The following is a 17530-nucleotide window of genomic DNA, read 5'->3' as shown; positions in this document are numbered from 1 at the left end:
GTCTCCTGGGGAACAATTGTGCCGGTGAACTTGGTCAATTTTGCCTAAAACTGTGGCCAGTCAATCGGGGGTATTTGAGTGTGGACTTTGTGCAGAACACAAAGTGTTTGGAAATGAACAGTGTAATGGTTGGTAGACCCAATCCCTCCTCCACCCTGCGTGCTTTTATTGTAGTTCCCCTATTTGTTTTCAGATTTTCCCATCTCCTGGGTTTCTCTTGGAGCAGTGGTAGGAAGAGGCTTGGGCTGGAAGCATGCAGCTGGCTGGCATTTTACTTTGCAGTCAGTGCTATCAATTAAATTTACTGTGTGCAGAGCACTGTACTAAGCACAAGGGAGCTTATCTAGGCTCTCCTGCCCGTTGATGGGAATGTTGAGGGAAGCAGAGCAAAGAAACTATTTCTGAGTGGTCTTTATTGAGCTTCTACTACCGAGTGCAAATCACTAGATATACTAAGCGCCCTGGAGAGTCCAACAGGAGCAAAACACATGCTCCCTGCCCACAAGGCACCTATATTGTAATGGGGGACAGCTTTCCCACTGGGCTTTTTGAGATGAAAGCAGCCAAGATGGAGACCTTGTTGGCAGGAAGGACCTCTCTGCCCTTCCTCACACAGTCTCACACCATCTTTATGTGTTTTTCACCTCATGGTGAGAGGGACTGAGAACCCCACGCCACCAGTATAAAGCAGACACAACAAATAATTAATAATTAGCAAAATTTATTGAGCATTCCTCTCTGTGTGCAGGGCATTGTGCTAAATGCATGAGAGTGACATAAGGTAAAAGACATGGTCTGAATAAGCAGAGTCTCTGGACCCACCTCTCCCTCTGCATAGTTTCCTGCCAGAAGCACTTGGAGCTGGCCGTTGCAGGGCTGGAAGAGAAAATAAATGCCCAGGTCCCACATTTTTCCCCACCTTGACCAAGAGTTGTGATTAACATTCCTGTTCACAAATCACGCCTTGGGCTCCTGTCCTCGACCCGGGGAGTTGGCCTGGGTCACTCGCACTGATGGAGGAAATGTCCTTCTTTCCCCTCAGGAACTCCCCCGATGACTGCAGCGTGGCCAAGGGAGGGAAGATGGTCCACAGCCCGGACAGCGTCGGGATGAACTATGGCAGCTACATGGAAGAGAAACACATCCCACCACCCAACATGACCACGAATGAGAGGAGGGTGATCGTGCCAGCAGGTCAGAGACTTATAGGCTCCTTCTCTGGGACCTGTGCCAACCTTGTATGGGGCAAAACCAGCCACCAAAGAGTGATTTGATTTGTCACACTCATTGATCACTTACTATATGCCAAGTGCTGTACTAAGCCATGGGGTAGATACAGGATCATCAGGTGGGGCATAATCACTTCACTTCTCTGTGCCTCAGTTACTTTATCTGTAAAATGAGGTTTAAGACTGAGCCTCATGTGGGACAAGAACTGTGTCCAACCTGATTACCAGCACTTACAAGTAAGCGCTTATCAAATACCACTGAAGACCAAAAAAAAAAAAGTCTCCATCCCACATGGGGCTAACAGTCTAATGGGGAACCAGAACTGGTATTTAATGCCCACTTTACAGATGAGGAAACTGAGGCACTGAGAGGCTAAGTGAGTTGCCCAGGGTTACAGCAGGCCAGTGGCCAAGCCAGGATGGAAACCCAGGATTAGAACCTCTGAGCTGCAGGTGCCTGTCTGCCTGCCTGTGTTCAGGTAGTCTGAAGACAGCGGGAGCCTGTGGAAGAGAAGGGTTTTGGTTGTAATTTGTGAACACTGGGTTAGGAGATCAACAAGCTTGTTCTATTTTTACTGCAGTCTCTTACTGAAGTGCAGGGGCCGAAACACAAGATTGGAACACATTATTTAGAGTCAGTAGGGTTGTCACATGAACTCTTTAAATTGAATTGAGTCATTTTTGATCCCTGTTTATATTAAGCATACGGGGAAATTTTTACAAGAGACCAACTGTGAAGTGTGATGCAGCATTTTTAATAATAATGTTGGTATTTGTTAAGCGCTTACTATGTGTAGAGCACTGTTCTAAGCGCTGGGGTAGATACAGGGTAATCAGGTTGTCCCACCTGAGTTAATGACCATTAAGGTATCTATTAAGCTGTTCACAAGGTGCAAAGCACTGTTAGATGCAAAAAATTCAACACAATCCCTCTCCTACATACAGCTCACAGTCTAAGGAGGGAGATCAGGTATCTTAGCCCCATTTTACAGATGAGGGAACTGAGGCAGGTCATTCAGCAGGCACCTGGCAGAACTGGGTCCCCCGACTCCCATTTCCTCTCTCAGATATTATATCTAGGCAGTTTTCACCATTCCTCTCGACTGTAAATTCAGCTGTGGTCAGGGAATGTGTTATAATTGTATTGTACTTTCCCAAGTGCTTAGTACAGTGATCTGCATATAGTAAGCACTCAGTAAATACGACTGATTGATTGATTTCAGTGTGGAGGACACTGGTGTGATTAGATCCATTTTACAGATGAGGAAACTAAAGTGAAGATAAATAAGGTTATTTACCCAAAACAAGTCAGAAAACCCATTAGGGGCCTGGGGCTCACAATGGACTCCACAGAGAAGCAGTGTGGCCTAGTGGATAGAGCACAGGCCTGGTAGTCAGAAGGACCTGGGTTCTAATCCTGGCTCTGACACTTCTCTGCTGTGTGACCTAGGGCAAGTCACTTAACTTCTCGGTGCCTCAGTTACCTCAGCTGTAAAATGGGGATTAAGATTGTGAGCCCCATGTGAGACAGGGACTGTATCCAACCTGATTAGTGTGTATCTACCCCATTGCTTAGTACAGTGCCTGGCACATAGTAAGGGCTTAACAAATGCTACTATTATTATTATTGTCCCCATTAGATGATGCCCTGTGGTTTAAAAGGAAAAGAACATCAGGATACTTTAGCTCTTTCCCACTGGGCTGAAGGGAAGGCCCCACTCACTGAGATAAAAGGTTTGGACAAACCCACAGAATCGAGTCAGTCAAAGGTATTTATTAAATGTTTTACTGTGTGCAGAGCACTGTAATAAGCACTTGGGAGTGTACAATGTGACTTGGTAGACGCATTCCTCGCCCACAAGAAGCTCAGTATAGATGGGGAGGCAAAAGACCTTGACCTTCCCCATGGAGTAATGTCCCCAACTAAATTAGTTCTCCCTCCCTTGCTGCCCGGCCCTGCTTTCTGGGCTGCTTATCTCATGTCATCCCAGGAGCTTAAGGCAGAGCACAAAGTCAACAAACAATCAATCCCATCAGGTATTAGTATCAATCAGTGGTATTTGAGAACTTTCTTCATGCAGCGCATGCAACTAAGCACTTCGGAGAATACAGGGTAACAGAATTGGCAGGTACATTCCCTGGCCCCAAGGAGCTTACTGTCTAAAAGGATTAGTAGTAGTATCATTATTAGCCTCTGAGTGATTCTAGAGCCCTTCGGTTGAGCGGTCAGTCCTTGTGATTGGTTTTGGAGACACAATTCTTCCCACTTGAGCCCCGACCCTATTGCTTAATACCGCTACGGTTATTCGGTTGGTAACGTACGTAAGAGCCCTAGTTGTGGCTGATTTTGCAAGCTGTAACTCTTTCAGTTATTTGTCAAGCTGTAGGGGCACGAGTACATGCACGCACGTGCACACACACATACACACACATCCCAATTGCGCAATCCCAGAGAGTTCCCTAATCCCCAGCACAGTGTGTTGCAGCAAGAGGAGAGAAGGTCTAAACTGGATAAAAAACGCTTCTGTGTCATTAATGTCCCCCATCAGGGGCTGTTTGGTTTGTGCCTTGTCCTTTAAGGCAACATGGGGGTCTTTTCTTTCCCTGAGACCGTAGCCTACATCGAGGATTCTCTTCAGAGGGAACAGCTCAGGGCTCCGGTGGGTTTAACGAAAGGCATTCTGGGCAAAGCCCAGCTGTCTGGCCTGCAGGTGTTCTAATAATAACTGTGGTACTTGTTACACACTTACTATGTGCCAAGCACTGTGTACTAAGCACTAGAGTCGATAGAAGAAAAATCAGATCGTACAGACACTGCCCGGTCACCCCTGGGCCTCGCAGTTTTAAATGGGAGAGATGACAGTTATTTAATCCCCATTTTAGAGATGAGGAGACTGAGGCACTTGCCCAAAGGCACCCAGCAGGTAAGTGGCAGAGCTGGGATTTGAAGCCAATTATCCCAAGTCCCAGGCCTGTGAACTTTCTCCTAGGCCACCCTGTTCGCAGTTCAGCATCGGGGGGGTAAGGAGGCATTTTGCTGGAAACACAAAAATCCAAAATCACATTTTAGAGGGTGTACAGATTTTAGCTTCACATTGTTTCCTAGGCTTTCACTGTGGGTGAAATTTAACGTTACTTCACAGGGTATTGATCTGCCTTTTTGACGAGTGAACATTATTTCTGGTGACTCACCAACTGCAAAGGTGCTGTTCTGTTAACCAAGAGAAAGTCACAGCCTCCTTCAGCCTAGCCAGATTTGCCCTGTTCTTCAGGTTGCAAAACACCCTGCAGGTTGCAATAGCCTCCGGTTTGAAGAAGCCCGGAGCATTTTGAAAGATTCTTCACATATGACAGTACTTGCTTTTAACCCCCAAATGGAACTCAGGAAGCCAAGAGCACCAACTTTTGGGAAAACAAAAGTTTTATTCCTAACCACATTTCATTTATAGTACGTGTGACATTAATGAGATTCACCAAAGGGTGCCCTCACACTTTTCAGGTCAGTACCTCCCTCCCTACCACATCTCCTTTTCACTTTCCACATCCCTTGTCACTAAAAAGAAACAATCTTAAAAGGGTATGTTAGTGCAATATAATAATAAGAATAATGATGATGGTATTTGTTAAGTGCTTATTGGGTGCCAGGCATTGATAATACTTGCTCAAAGCCTACCAGACTAAACTCCCGGAAGTCATGAAATACAATTATGGGTGCTTCTTAATTTGGGAAATGTCTTATCTCAGAGTTGTTTAGAAAAAAGAAAAATGTAAATGTGGAAAATGTCTACAAGGGGGGAAGAGAAGAGTGAGGCCATTTACGTATGGCAGAAGGCGACATTTGCTAGCAGCCTGTGTAAACTGAAGCAATCTTTTCTTGAGGAGACTTCATTTGAAGTGATTGGGAAGAAAAAAGAATTCAAATTTTTTTTTAACTGCACAACCTTAAACTTAAAGTGTTCAACTCTGAAGTTTATTAACTTGTTTTTCTTCAGCTCAGAAAGCTCCTGACCAGCTGGAAGGTTATGACTTTGGCCATTTTTCTGTTGTTTGAAAGCATAGTGAAGGTCAGCTTGTGTGTTTTTTCAGAGGGGAAAGGGTATTTTTCACACTTACATAATTCAAGAATGACCTAAATGATTTAAATCAATTGTCTTTCAAAGGTGCTGACCTGAGACAAATCATGAAAAAGGCAGAAATAGGCTGTTGGGAGGCTCTGAACAAGAGGTTATGGAGTACAATATTATACAAATGGGAGATGTGTTCTCTGCCCATAAAGAGCTTACAGTTTAGAGAGGGAGATGGACATTACAATAAATTACAGATATGTACGTGAGTGCTGTGGGGCTGAGGGTAAATAAAGTGTACAAATCCAAGTCCCAGGGGGATGCAGAAGGGAAGGGGAGTAGGGGAAATGAGGGAAAATGCATTTATCCTTCAAAAATAGTTACTGCTGAAAATACCTGTGTTGTGATGAGCCACCTTCAAAGTGAGCTGCTTTCTCCTCAGGCTGCTTTAGCGATCAATCTATCAATGGTGTTTACCGAGCATTTACAGTCTACAGAGGGCTTGCTTTGAAAAACAAAAACATGATCAAGATTGTGACATAGTCTAAGAAATCATTCTGTTTTTTCCTAGCCAAGAGCAATTTTTCTATCTGGAAGGTGGTATTTTACACTGCTATTGTTCAAGAAAAATGACTGAGTTAATGTGTTTAAATAAGAGCCCCATGTGATAAAATAATCAGGCTCTCATGCATTTTCTCCAGAGCTGTAAAACAGGATGTGTGTGATGTATGACATTTTGTCTCATGAAAGCACAGCATGGCAGAGTAAATGCAATAACACTCTTTTGCTTAATTTTTATAAGTGATTTGTGATTTTTTCAGGTCACCTCTCCCACTGCTGCAGCTCAAGGTGGGGTCAGTCCCTAGTGGACAAGAAAATGTAGTAACCCAGCAGGCTCCTGATGCTGCAATCACTTGGGTCCACACCTTTCTTTCTTGGAGGGAGGATCTGATCCAGTGACAATAACTTATTCAGGTTCAGCAAAGACCAAAGTGATGATATAAGGAGGACAGTGTCAGGAGAGCTCGGTTCTAGTCCCAGCTCTGCCACGGGCCTGATTTGTGACCTGGGTAAGTCATTTAACTTATCTGAGCTTCTGTTTTCTTCACCTGTACAATGGGGATGAGATACCTGTTCTTCCCTCCATCCCTCTTAATAATAATTGTGGTATTTGATAAGTATGTCCTATGTGCCAAGTACTGTACTAGGCAATGGGGCGGATACCAGAAAATCAGCTCAGACATCATCTGTTTCCCACCCAGTCTAATCAGGAGGGAGAACAGATGTTGAATCCCCATTTTACATATGAAGAAACCAAGACCCTGAGAGGTTAACTGACTTGCCCAAGGTCACACAGAAGACAACTGGCAGACCTGGAATTAAAACACAGGACCTCTGAAACCCAGGCCCATGGTCTTTGCCCTAGGTCACAATGCTTCCATTTACGACGGTGAGCCTCAGGTGGGATAGAGACTGTGTCTACCTCATCTACTCTACTGCTCAGCACATAGTAATTATTTAATATATACCAAAAATTATATATAACATTGTATAATTATATATATAATATATATATATATATATACACCCAGGAAACATTACTGCTCTGGATAGTTTCCTGAGGGACCTGGTCAGTGCTTGAGCATGCCTGGGTTCTGCACTTTCAGAAGCGCATTTCTGCTAACTCAAACTGTTCAGGAGCCCATGGGTCTGACATATTTACAGGTTTTATTTTCAACTGTATCTCTAAGAGCTGCTTGTCACCCTCACAATTTGGGATTTTTCTCTCTGCACCACAAAGTGTTACTTCTAGGTTCATGAAGGTAAAATTTAGCCCTGTGGTAGGGTAAAATGAACACAGCTGTCACTCACTGTATTTGATCTGTCCTTGCAGATCCGACATTATGGAGTACAGACCACGTCCGCCAGTGGCTAGAATGGGCAGTGAAAGAATACGGACTTCCCGACGTCGACATCTTGCTCTTCCAGAACATCGACGGGAAGGAACTGTGTAAAATGACCAAAGATGACTTCCAGAGACTCACCCCAAGCTACAATGCCGATATCCTTCTCTCCCACCTTCACTACCTCAGAGAGAGTAAAGACCGTTTTCTTTCCTCGATGTCACTAAAAACTTGAAAAGCTTCAAAAAAAACCCCCAAATTTATCCACAGCATTTTCACCTCTCGCACTGCTTTCCCGTTTGGGAGCTGAGCGGCCTCCGGGAGAAATGGTGTGGCTTTGGCCAGGGTGGGTATGGTGTAACCGATCTTTACAAAAGGCAAAGCCCCGTGGATGGCCACTCTGCCCTCCATCCCACTTTCATCTGTCCATAGAGAAAACCAGAGGGAAAATGGCATTGAGACTTTTCTGGCCACATGCTTCTTGGGGCTCCAACTCAGTTTAGAAGTAGCATTTAGGTGGGAGAGACTGGACTCCTGTATTTGTCCCTTCTCTTTAGAGGTGATGAGGTCTCTGACCTTCACAGGGAATAGAAACATGAAAGGAGGAGAGTGGTGATTTCCCAACTGGAAATCGAGGCATTTGACATCATTTAAAAGAGGCCAGCTTTTTGGTTCCGTGAGATAAGATCACCCAGAAGCAAAGCAGAATTGCTTCATGTTCTCCTGAAAGTAGCAAGCCCAGTTAAAAGCAGGTAAAATTTCTGTAGTGCAACACCATGGTGTTTCAGTTCTCCCCATGGATGCTTGGCCTCGAGCCTTCCCTCTACCCCCACTCCCGCCCTCCCCTTAACCTCTCACCTTTAGGAAAAAAGAAATTGCTTGTTTTTTTTTTTCTTGGTGGGGTAAGGTTATTTTCAAATTTTTTTTTTCATTTTGGTGTTGCTTTTTGTTTTGTTTTGTAGCTCCTCTTCCACATTTGACTTCAGATGATGTTGATAAGGCCTTACAAAACTCTCCACGGTTAATGCATGCTAGAAACACAGGTAATGCTGGCACTGCTCCCATACCTCTAGGGCCTCCGCTCACCAGCTCAGGCGTCCTGTCTCCGAGTTGCATGCTCCAGAGAAAAACGTGAAAACGGTCAGTTCAGCAGGAAGGTAGCCCTCGGGGGTGACGAGGCTGGCCGGGCTTGCTTTCGCAGCTGCCCTTGGCTCCCCGAGAGGTTGTTTTTCTGGGGGTTTTCGGCCCTTGCTAGAGGTGCAGAGCAAGTGTTGGATCCTAAGCTTAGTGTAGCTGTAACCACAGAGGGGACTGCAGGCTCCTCCCCCAGATGATTAAACGCCTCTGCCAAGCCACTTTAAAAGGCCATTAAGGGAAACTGACCCTAAGAATGGAGAAGCCCAGTCCAAAGGGAGAACCCGATGGCAGCTAGAGGAAAGAAACCAAGTCTACTGTAATAACGCATGGCCATGGACTGGCTAATCTTTATTCAGAACCAGCCCTCCCTATATTAGTCCTCTAATTATATAAATTCCTGTTCCATCAAGGTTTCTCCTTCAGTCAACTAGGCAGGCAAGCCAGGACCGAGCCAGAGCTTCACTTTTCTTCCCTCAGCAGGGGGAAATTGTAGATTTTTTTGCAGGAGGACATTTCCCAGCTTTAATTAACATTTGTCCCGGCTGGCCTCGGTTAAGGATGGGAAGTGGGAAAGCCTAAGTTCAACCCTGCAATTTTTCTTTAGAAGGAAGTGAGCTGTCCACGGCTAAGCCTTTTTGTTCACCACCCCCTCCCCCGTACGAGGGGCCGGACCTCGATAAAGCAATCCTGGGCTGTACTCCACATGCAAGCTAACGTCCTCATCCCTCCCTGGCTGTTTTGCTAGCTGTGCTGAACCCTGCTGACCGCTGAGCCACTCACTGCTTCAGGAACGCTCTTTCTGGGCACCATTACACCCTTCCCTGCCACCAGTCCTAAAGGAGGGCAGCGGTGGTCTCTGCACCAAGGTATATTAACTGAATAGGGAATCCTCAGCAGATGAGTCAGTCAACCAGTACAGCTGGAGATGGTGGGGGGAAGGGGACAAGAGCTCAGTGGTAAACCTAAACAAAGGTGACTACCCCCTGCCACCCTTTAAAAGGGCAGTCATTCACCCTCATGTTCCAAGTTTGGTTTTCAATTTCAAAGGAACCTGAGAGTGTGTCGCCTAACCTTGCTGCGAATTTCCAAATGTTCTGCGGGGAGGAGAGAGAAATAGGGCCGGTCACAAGGCGGCAGAACAGCTGGGATCTCCCGGTGTTCTGGCTACCTGCAGTGACCAGAAGGGGCCAGTGAGTGGGAGGTAACAGTTATTCCACCAAAGCAAGCCTCTATTTAACTTTCCCAGCAGCCGAAAAACCCAGCCAGCATTATTCCTTAGTCCAGGCTTACGCTTCCATGGGAAAGCACATTTTCCAGAATTCAAGCCCCCAACCATTTTTGGCTCAATTACTTGGATGTTTCAAAAGAAAGGAGTTCTTTAAAGACAATTATATAATAACTGTCTCATTTTTCTGTTTCACCTGCCCACAAAGCTTTTACCTGCTTCTGTCTGTTTATGTGTCAGATCCAAGTGGGGACCTTTAAGTTGATTATGATTTCATCGCTGAGACTGTGGCTACCCACAGAAGCCATTTAAGAGTCCCATTCCACCACCACCTCCTGAGTGCCTCAAACCCAGGTTGGGCAAATGGGCTCCTAAAGGATGCTTGGGTCCAGTCCCCTGCCTTACCTCTGCGGTTGCATGATGGCTGTTGAGGGCCTGGAAGGTGGAGTGCTGCGACGAATGCAGGAATGGACTGGATGCTTTGGGGTATGAATGGGTTAGTGGTCCTCAAAGTCTCTCTTACCTATAGAGAGGAGGCGATGAGAGTTAATGTAAGAAAGGAAGAAAACAACATGCAGGTTTAGATAGTGGCTGGGACTCTTTCTTTTACATATAAAGTTCAAAATAACTATTTGTGAAACGTTTGATTTTTTTCCCCATTCATTCTTGAGTTATATATATGTTGGAAACCTTTTAACCATCATTACATTTGGTGCACTTTAGGAAATCTTACAAGAGGCCACAAAATCAAAACAAAAAGCACTTTATAACTTACGAGGGCTTGAAAATCAAATGCCTGTTTTGTATCTTTAGTCACTTGGTGTAATGAGCTCATTCTTCAATCTGTTATGATCAGCTAAAGTAGATCTGGCATTGACTAAATAATAAAGATTTTTTTCATGTGTTTTCTCTTCCCTTTATCTGCAGGAGGTGCAGCTTTTATATTTCCAAATACTTCGGTTTACCCGGAACCTACCCAAAGAATTTCAGCTAGGCCAGGTAGGAAAACTTTTGTGATGTTGGAATTTAGTACCACTGCTGGAGGTTGGATATATCCAGAACTGGATACTTTGCACCTGATGAGTAGCAGCTCTGATCCAGGAGCACCATTGCACCTAAAAATCAGGTTTGGGGAGATGAAAGGAGGCTCCATCTCTTTAGGCAAGAAGAGATCCAGCAAGTAGCAATTACTTTTTTGTCTGCCAATTGATTGTAAACAAAGCTTCCCCTCCCAATTAGTTGAACATAAACATTTTACTGTCCTGGATAATTCTTTCAATTTGGTTTTTCAAGGAAGGGATCTAGAAAATCTCCTTATAGCTGAGTATTTTATGTGGTCCACCCCACAGCTCCTCTGCCATCCTCTAGAGAGAACATGTTTTCTCTCTCTGCATGGTCAGATGGCACAGATGAACACTGGTATTACTTTTGGAGGCATTTTATGGGTTTGCTTCTCTAGTTTGCCCATTAAATGACCATCCATCAGGCTGGGCAGCACTGGTAGCTGCCCATGCCCTGGCTCCATTTTCCTAAGGTGGCATTTTACATATAGCATTAAGCTGAGCTGTCCCCACTTTAGACTCTAAACTTGTGAGCAGGGATCGTATCTACACCCTCTATTGCATTGTACTTGCCCTAGCTTTCAGTACAATGCTCCGAACATAAGAAGTGCTTAGTAAATGCCATTGATTGATTTCTTTGCACCTCCTATTTAGGTTGTGAGCCCTGTAGGGGACAGGGACTGTGTGAACTTACCCCACTGCCTAGAAAACAGCAAGGATTAAATGAATAGCATAATTACTACTACCTGTTTTTCTGGACCCCCAGTGGACAGGTGAAACTTCAGAGAGCACAACAGCCGCTGCTCTCTGGATGCCATGTCTCAAATGGGCCTCACCAGCTGACTCATTTCCTCAGATGCATTGTAATACAAGAGTGATTCCAGCCCAGTCCTGTTTGTTTCTGAAAGAAAACGAGGAGAGAATTTAGGGTTAGAACAGAGCGTGGCAGAGCATAAACAGCATCATTATTTGGCCACTCTTCGTCCACCCAACCTAGAATTCTGACTCCTGTGATCACTGGCTGCTTGGATGCCTATGGGGATGTTTGTTCTCTCTGACAATCCACCCCACAGATTAGGGATGTACCTATTATCAGAGTACCCCCGCCCCACAGCCTTTTCCTCCAGCAATCCATCCATTAGGAAGCCCCTGCACATGAAGGTACATTAGGCCTCTCCTGCACCTATAGTTATTTCCAGCCAGCACAATTTCATGGTGCAGTAATGGATTCCAAATGCTTAATGCCTGCTGTTGCTCTGGAGCAAAAGGACTGACCCCTCCCTTCCTTGCAATGGGAAGACACAACACCACTAAGGAGTAGGAAAAATGAAAACAAATTGAGTCTGATCTTAAAGCAAGTCTAGGAGTCTCTGGTATCCCCAGCTCTGCAATGGGAATGTTAGAGTGGTAGGTTTTCTCAAATACAATCTGACTTCTCCTTTGACAAATAAATAATAAATGCATGGTTACCTCAGTGAAGGCATTCCTACAGACACCTGGATTATCAAAAAAAATTGTGACAACTACCGTTTCATTGGAAAATAAGGGGATTGGGGAAGAGGTTTATTATCAATCAGTGGTATTTACTGAGCACTTATTGTGTGTGGAGCACTTGGGAGATGGTAGACAGGTTCCCTGCCCACAGGAGTTTACAATCTAGAAGGGGACATGGACAAAATAAAGTATATGTATACAAGTGCTATGGGGCTGAGAGAAAGGTGAATATCAAGTGCTTGCAGATCCAGATGCTGAGGTGACATAGGAGGGGAATGCTTGAAACAGTACCTGGCTCCTGGTCACCCCAGGTGAAATTCAATAAGGTTGTAAAGATGAAGATTGGAGATGAAGGCTGAGAGCCCCACGTGGGACAACCTGATTACCTTGTATCTACCCCAGCACTTAGAACAGTGCTTGGCACATAGTAAGCGTTTAACAAATACCATCATTAAGGAAAAAAAGCTTGTTTCAAGCAATCTACAGGATCTAACACTTCTTGGGCCCATCTCTAGTTCCCAGCATGGCCCTGGAAGCAAATATGACATGAAGATCTATTTTCAATAGCCACTGGTCACAGTGGGAAAATTGCCAATTTTGATCTGTGCCAATGCTAGTGCACCATGGATAACTTCATTGGCAGGGGAGCCTGTGATTTATTAGAAACAGGCTTTCCTGCAAGTCAAGTGAGTTACATTACCTTGTTTTTACCCCAGTGCTTAGAATAGTGTGAGCACTTATATAGCATTAGAAAAATAAAATAACCAATTCACCCCTATAGAATGCCACTGTGCTGCTTATTTTCCCACTTGTCCACTTTGAGTTGCCTCTGAAGAGCCTAATTCTGGCAGGAAAGCATGGGCTGGTTAAATGAAGAGGATAATCCTTGGTTGCTATTATTGAAATCCTGGACAATGGGAAGAATCAGATTGAAAAACCAACTGTTGGGATCTAAGAAATCAACCATTTCAGTGCCCTATTGTACTTCCCCTGACTCTTAGTACCTTACTATGCACAGAGCAAAGGCTCAATAAATACTTTCGAGTGATTCAAAGGATTAAGCACAAAACTGTCCTTTTTCCCACTTGGCATGAGTCTCAGCTTCGGGTGAGATTAAAACTGCTGACCAACCTCATGGGAACGTTTTGAGGGTGAAATAGTGAATGGAAAGTGCTCTGGGGCTAAGAATGAATGCAGCAAACCAACTGCAGTTCAGATTTGTGTTCTGTTTAACTCTCTGACTGCCTTCTGACGTCAGTTATCCATAAAATCAATGACTGAGCCCTCCTGTGGGCGGAACACAATTCTAACTAAGCCAGACAAAGGCTTGCTTATCTGTGAGAGCAGTGTGTTTATGCTAAACATGCAAATCCTTGTTCAAATAAACACCCCCTCTGCTACTGACTACAAAACACCCCCTCCACTAAAAATCAGGCTGGATTGGGTGTGATTTGAGGGCCAGAGTCCCTGTGGGGTAGAGAGAGGCAGGCATGGCTATCCCCCATTTTACAGGTGAGGAAACAGAGACCCAGAAGTTAGGTGACCTACCCAAGGCCAAACGACAGATCAGAGACAGAGCTGGGCCAAGAATCCATGTCTCCTGCCTCCCAGATCGGGTCCTTTCCTCTATATCGGGCTGTCCCTCAAGCAGTGACATTTCTTAGAGAAGGGAACGGTAGTCAGGCAGGTGTTGAGTACAGTCAGAAACACCACAATCCTTGCTGCACTGTTAGAGGCATTCAGCATGACTTTCTGCCAGATTCCACGGCGCAATAGCCCCATTGTCCTGAAATGCTGGGGCTGCAGTCTTGTGAAACCCCTCATGAAGGAAGACCCGCGTGGTGGCACTCACCCATTCTATTCTGACCTGGCCGGTGGGCACACAGCCGCTTCTTCTGCCTCCGCACCACACTGTGCCCAGACAGGCTCACAGTCGGACCACGATCTACCCTAAAGGCAGAAGAAAGACATTGGTTATTGCAGGACAGTGTTTCACAGTCTAGTTAGTATTTTTGCGCAACAGATTCCCATCCAGACCCAAGGGGCCTAGAGGAAGGAGCATGGGGCCGGTGTCACGAGACCCCCAGAGGGTTCTAGAGCCAGCTCTGCCACTGGCCTGCTAAGGGACCCCCACGCACACCACTTAGCCTCTCTGGGCCCCAGTTTCCTCCCCTGTAAAATGGGGATAAATACCCACTCTCCCCTCTCGATTAGGTCAAAAGCCCTGGATGACAGGGGCTGACCAAGCTCAGCTTACCTTGTGCATACAGGCCTTTTTCTTTGCTAGCTAAAGCACTGGAATTCAGGGACAGTCATGGGAGGGCTTTTGACTGTGCCCTGACACTTTTACTCCTAGAGAGAATTGTCAGCTAACTCTCTAAGCTACACAGTTTCTACTCACCAGCACCTGAATTTGGAGTGAAATGTCCCTCTCTGCCCACTGTAATGAACCTGAAGTTATCTCCCATCTAGAAATAGTGTGGCGAGGGAAGCAGCATGGCATGGTGGAAAAAGTACAAGCCAGGGAGTAAGAAGACTTGGGTTCTTATTCCGGCTCCTCCACTTGCTTGCTGTGTGATCTTGAGCAAATCACTTCTCTGGGCTTCAGCTTCCTCAATTGTAAAATAGGGATTCAATACTTGTGCTCCCTCCTACTTAAACTGCGAGCCCCATATGGGATAGGGACAGTCTGACTTAGTTAACTTGTGCCTAGCCCATGCTTAGAACAGTGCTTGACAGAGTAAATGTTTTATACGACAATAATAATAATAATGATAATAATTGGGGCTAGGGGTGGCAAGGCATAGGAACAGAAACCTTTTAAACATCCCCATCATAAAAGGGGGCAGGGAACAAGAACCAAAACCAAACCAGGCTGACCCAGACCAAATCAGTTCAAGAGGCCGTGTAGTAAATCACACACCGTGCTTTGTTTCCACTCCCTCCTAGACCCATGACTGCTACTTACTCACTGCCTGCTGACTGTGGGCCTGGCCCATTAACTGCTGCAACAAGTCAAGTGTAATCAATATTTTAAAATAAATCTAGGTAACAGGAGGCACCCAAAAGCACCATACCATCCACTTGCATACATGGAAGCCCTCAAATACTCACATCTATAGGAAACTACTGGACTCAAACATACTCGAGAAAAGCAACTTGAGGCAAAAAGTAAAAAAAAAAATAAATCATGTGAACTTCTACTATACATGCTATTATAAAATGCCTAGGTTTCAGTAGCTACTTTATAGGCATGGAATCTTAATTAAGGGTGAGGCAGCAAACACAAGAAGAGCAAGAATCAAACAAGAAGAGCAAGAATCAATCAAGAAGGCAATGAATCCTACCAGAGAAAGCCTATAATTGCAAGATTTTTCAGTCTTCAATTCTATTTTACAGAGTGAGCTCCTCTGATTCAGGAAGACTAAGAGACAGCAGTGGGTGACCCAGAGACAATAAGAACAAGTGAGAACAGGTCATTTAAAAAAAATAACAACAGGGAAGAGCAGCCCAGAGCCAATGAAAAGGAGGCATAGTCAAAAAGGACCGTGATATCTGTTGTATTTTACCAAGGACTCAGTACAGTGCATTTCACCTAGCAGGTACCCAGTCAAAAAGGACCGTGATATCTGTTGTATTTTACCAAGGACTCAGTACAGTGCATTTCACCTAGCAGGTACCCAATAAACCTCTGTAGTGCTCTTCCTGGAGGGAAGTGGACAGTCGAGGGGAATGGGGAGACCTCAGGAAGAGCTTCCTGTTGGAGATGAACATGATCTGTTCCCTTGGGAGATTCTGGGTCCCACCTTTGGGAAGGGTTGGGCGCAGGTCTGACTGGAGGCAGATGGATTGATTAGATAGATGGCCTTGAATCCTTATATCCCTTCTGGCCTAGGGGGACCAAAGCCAAAACCCGTCCTAGGGAAATTGGAAAGTGGCCACAGAGAATTATGTTCTGTTCTTGCTACGGAGAGGAATTCTAAAAGCTCCAATCCATCAATCAATGGCACTGTGTGCAGAGCACTGTACTAAGAGTTTGGAGAGTACACTACAACAGAGTTGGTGGACAAGATCCCTGCCCACAAGGAGCTTATAGTCTAGAGGAGACTGTTCCCTATGTATCCGCTCCCGCTGGTTATAGGACCACCCAGAATGCAAATGGAGTAAGATCCAGAGAGCCCCAGCGGTCATTCTCCTGCCCTTCTCCCCGCCGGGGTTTGTTTGAGTGAGGACTTCAAGCAGTTCAGCAATGTGTGCGATGGAGAGTTCAGCTGCCTTCTTTGTTCTTCAGACCTACCTTATGAACCGGCCAGGAGGTCAGCCTGGACAAGTCACAGTCACCCCGCTCCACAACCCAAAGGTACCGTATTTCCTTATCACCAGTGGAATCTGTGTGAAGCAACACACAGACACACTCCTCACCCTGCCCCAACCCCTATCCTGCATTTCTACGGAACCCATATGCCTAAAACCGTCTGGGAGCTGCCTTTGATGAATTATGTCATCCTTCATTGTCTTTCCTGATATTCATTCTTGAATTGGGCAATCCCAATGAAAATGGGATACAAAAATCCTTCTCCTCCCTAGCTATCACAGAGATATTCTCCCACTTTGAGATCTGCGTTTGGCAGAGATCGGCTTCTTTCCAAGACTTTAATGTCCACGACAACGCAGCACACCACCGCAAATCTAATAATAACAGTAATGGTATTGGTTAAGCACTGTAGGAAAGTCACTTAACTTCTTGGTGCCTCAGTTACCTTATCTGTAAAATGGGGATTATACCTGATTGCCCTGTATCTACCCCAGCGCTTAGAACAATGCTCTGCATATAGTAAGCACTTAAATACCAACATTATTATTATTATGTAGGCACAGTACTAAGCGCTGGCACTTTACTAATGCAACCGAACCTACATGCGAGTCTCAGTTGGTGATGTTCAGACATCAAATATAATCTGAATTTTTCATGTTTTTGTGTTTTCAGTTACTCCGCCCTCCTCCTCAACAGTGCCCAAAACAGAAGATCAACGCCCTCAGTTAGGTGTGTTTTCATTTTGATGCAAGTGGCGGGCTAATTGGAGAATGGATGGGTTTGCCAGGAACTAGCACTGACATGGAAATGGCAGGAGATGGACTCCAGGATCTACACTGTCACTTTTCCAAAACTCCATCTTAGGTTTACCGCAAATGGTTTGAGGAATAATACACTTGGGGGAAAATTCAGGAATGTCCCCAGATAAAATCAATGAGCTGGTACCAGTTTTTAATTCCAGCTCAGGACAACACTTTTGAAATGATATCCTAAACAACCAAAGTGCTCAGAGGGAAGAAAGAGCAAATTAATTCCGAGAAATGGGCTGGGCATTTCTGGATCAGCCCAGAAGTGGATTTACTCAGAATCTAATCTCTCCTT

At 45.1% G+C, this 17530-nt stretch overlaps 1 protein-coding gene and 2 long non-coding RNA genes across 10 annotated transcripts in view; 1 reads left to right on the top strand and 2 right to left on the bottom strand.

Annotated features, from left to right (window-relative positions):
- Positions 1-17530, top strand: part of ERG (ETS transcription factor ERG) — a 175492-nt gene that overhangs the window by 148679 nt on the left and 9283 nt on the right. For 6 of the 7 annotated variants that reach the window (XM_029082971.2, XM_029082970.2, XM_007667182.4 and 3 more), the window contains 6 exons: positions 1043-1194; positions 7188-7391; positions 8160-8240; positions 10487-10558; positions 16406-16474; positions 17102-17158. In XM_029082971.2, the coding sequence (XP_028938804.1) occupies positions 1043-1194; positions 7188-7391; positions 8160-8240; positions 10487-10558; positions 16406-16474; positions 17102-17158 (635 nt within the window). The remainder of the gene's footprint in view (positions 1-1042; positions 1195-7187; positions 7392-8159; positions 8241-10486; positions 10559-16405; positions 16475-17101; positions 17159-17530) is intronic. The other variant, XM_039914651.1, reaches the window with a different exon arrangement.
- Positions 1038-7252, bottom strand: LOC114818196. Its single transcript, XR_003766025.1, has 3 exons — positions 7166-7252; positions 5690-5798; positions 1038-1123 (listed from the first exon to the last, which is right to left on the bottom strand). It is a non-coding gene; the product is annotated as an uncharacterized LOC114818196 (long non-coding RNA).
- LOC114818195 lies at positions 8229-14672 on the bottom strand. 2 transcript variants are annotated; one of them, XR_003766023.1, is made up of 4 exons: positions 13967-14672; positions 11364-11521; positions 9965-10082; positions 8229-8314 (listed from the first exon to the last, which is right to left on the bottom strand). It is a non-coding gene; the product is annotated as an uncharacterized LOC114818195 (long non-coding RNA). The 2 variants fall into 2 exon arrangements; XR_003766022.1 differs by having other exon boundaries at positions 11367-11521.

This window comes from Ornithorhynchus anatinus, chromosome 18 (genome assembly GCF_004115215.2).
Source record: "Ornithorhynchus anatinus isolate Pmale09 chromosome 18, mOrnAna1.pri.v4, whole genome shotgun sequence".
Lineage (NCBI taxonomy): Eukaryota > Metazoa > Chordata > Mammalia > Monotremata > Ornithorhynchidae > Ornithorhynchus > Ornithorhynchus anatinus.
The sequence above is the reverse complement of the archived record's forward strand: the minus strand, read 5'-3'. Positions and strand labels throughout refer to the sequence as shown.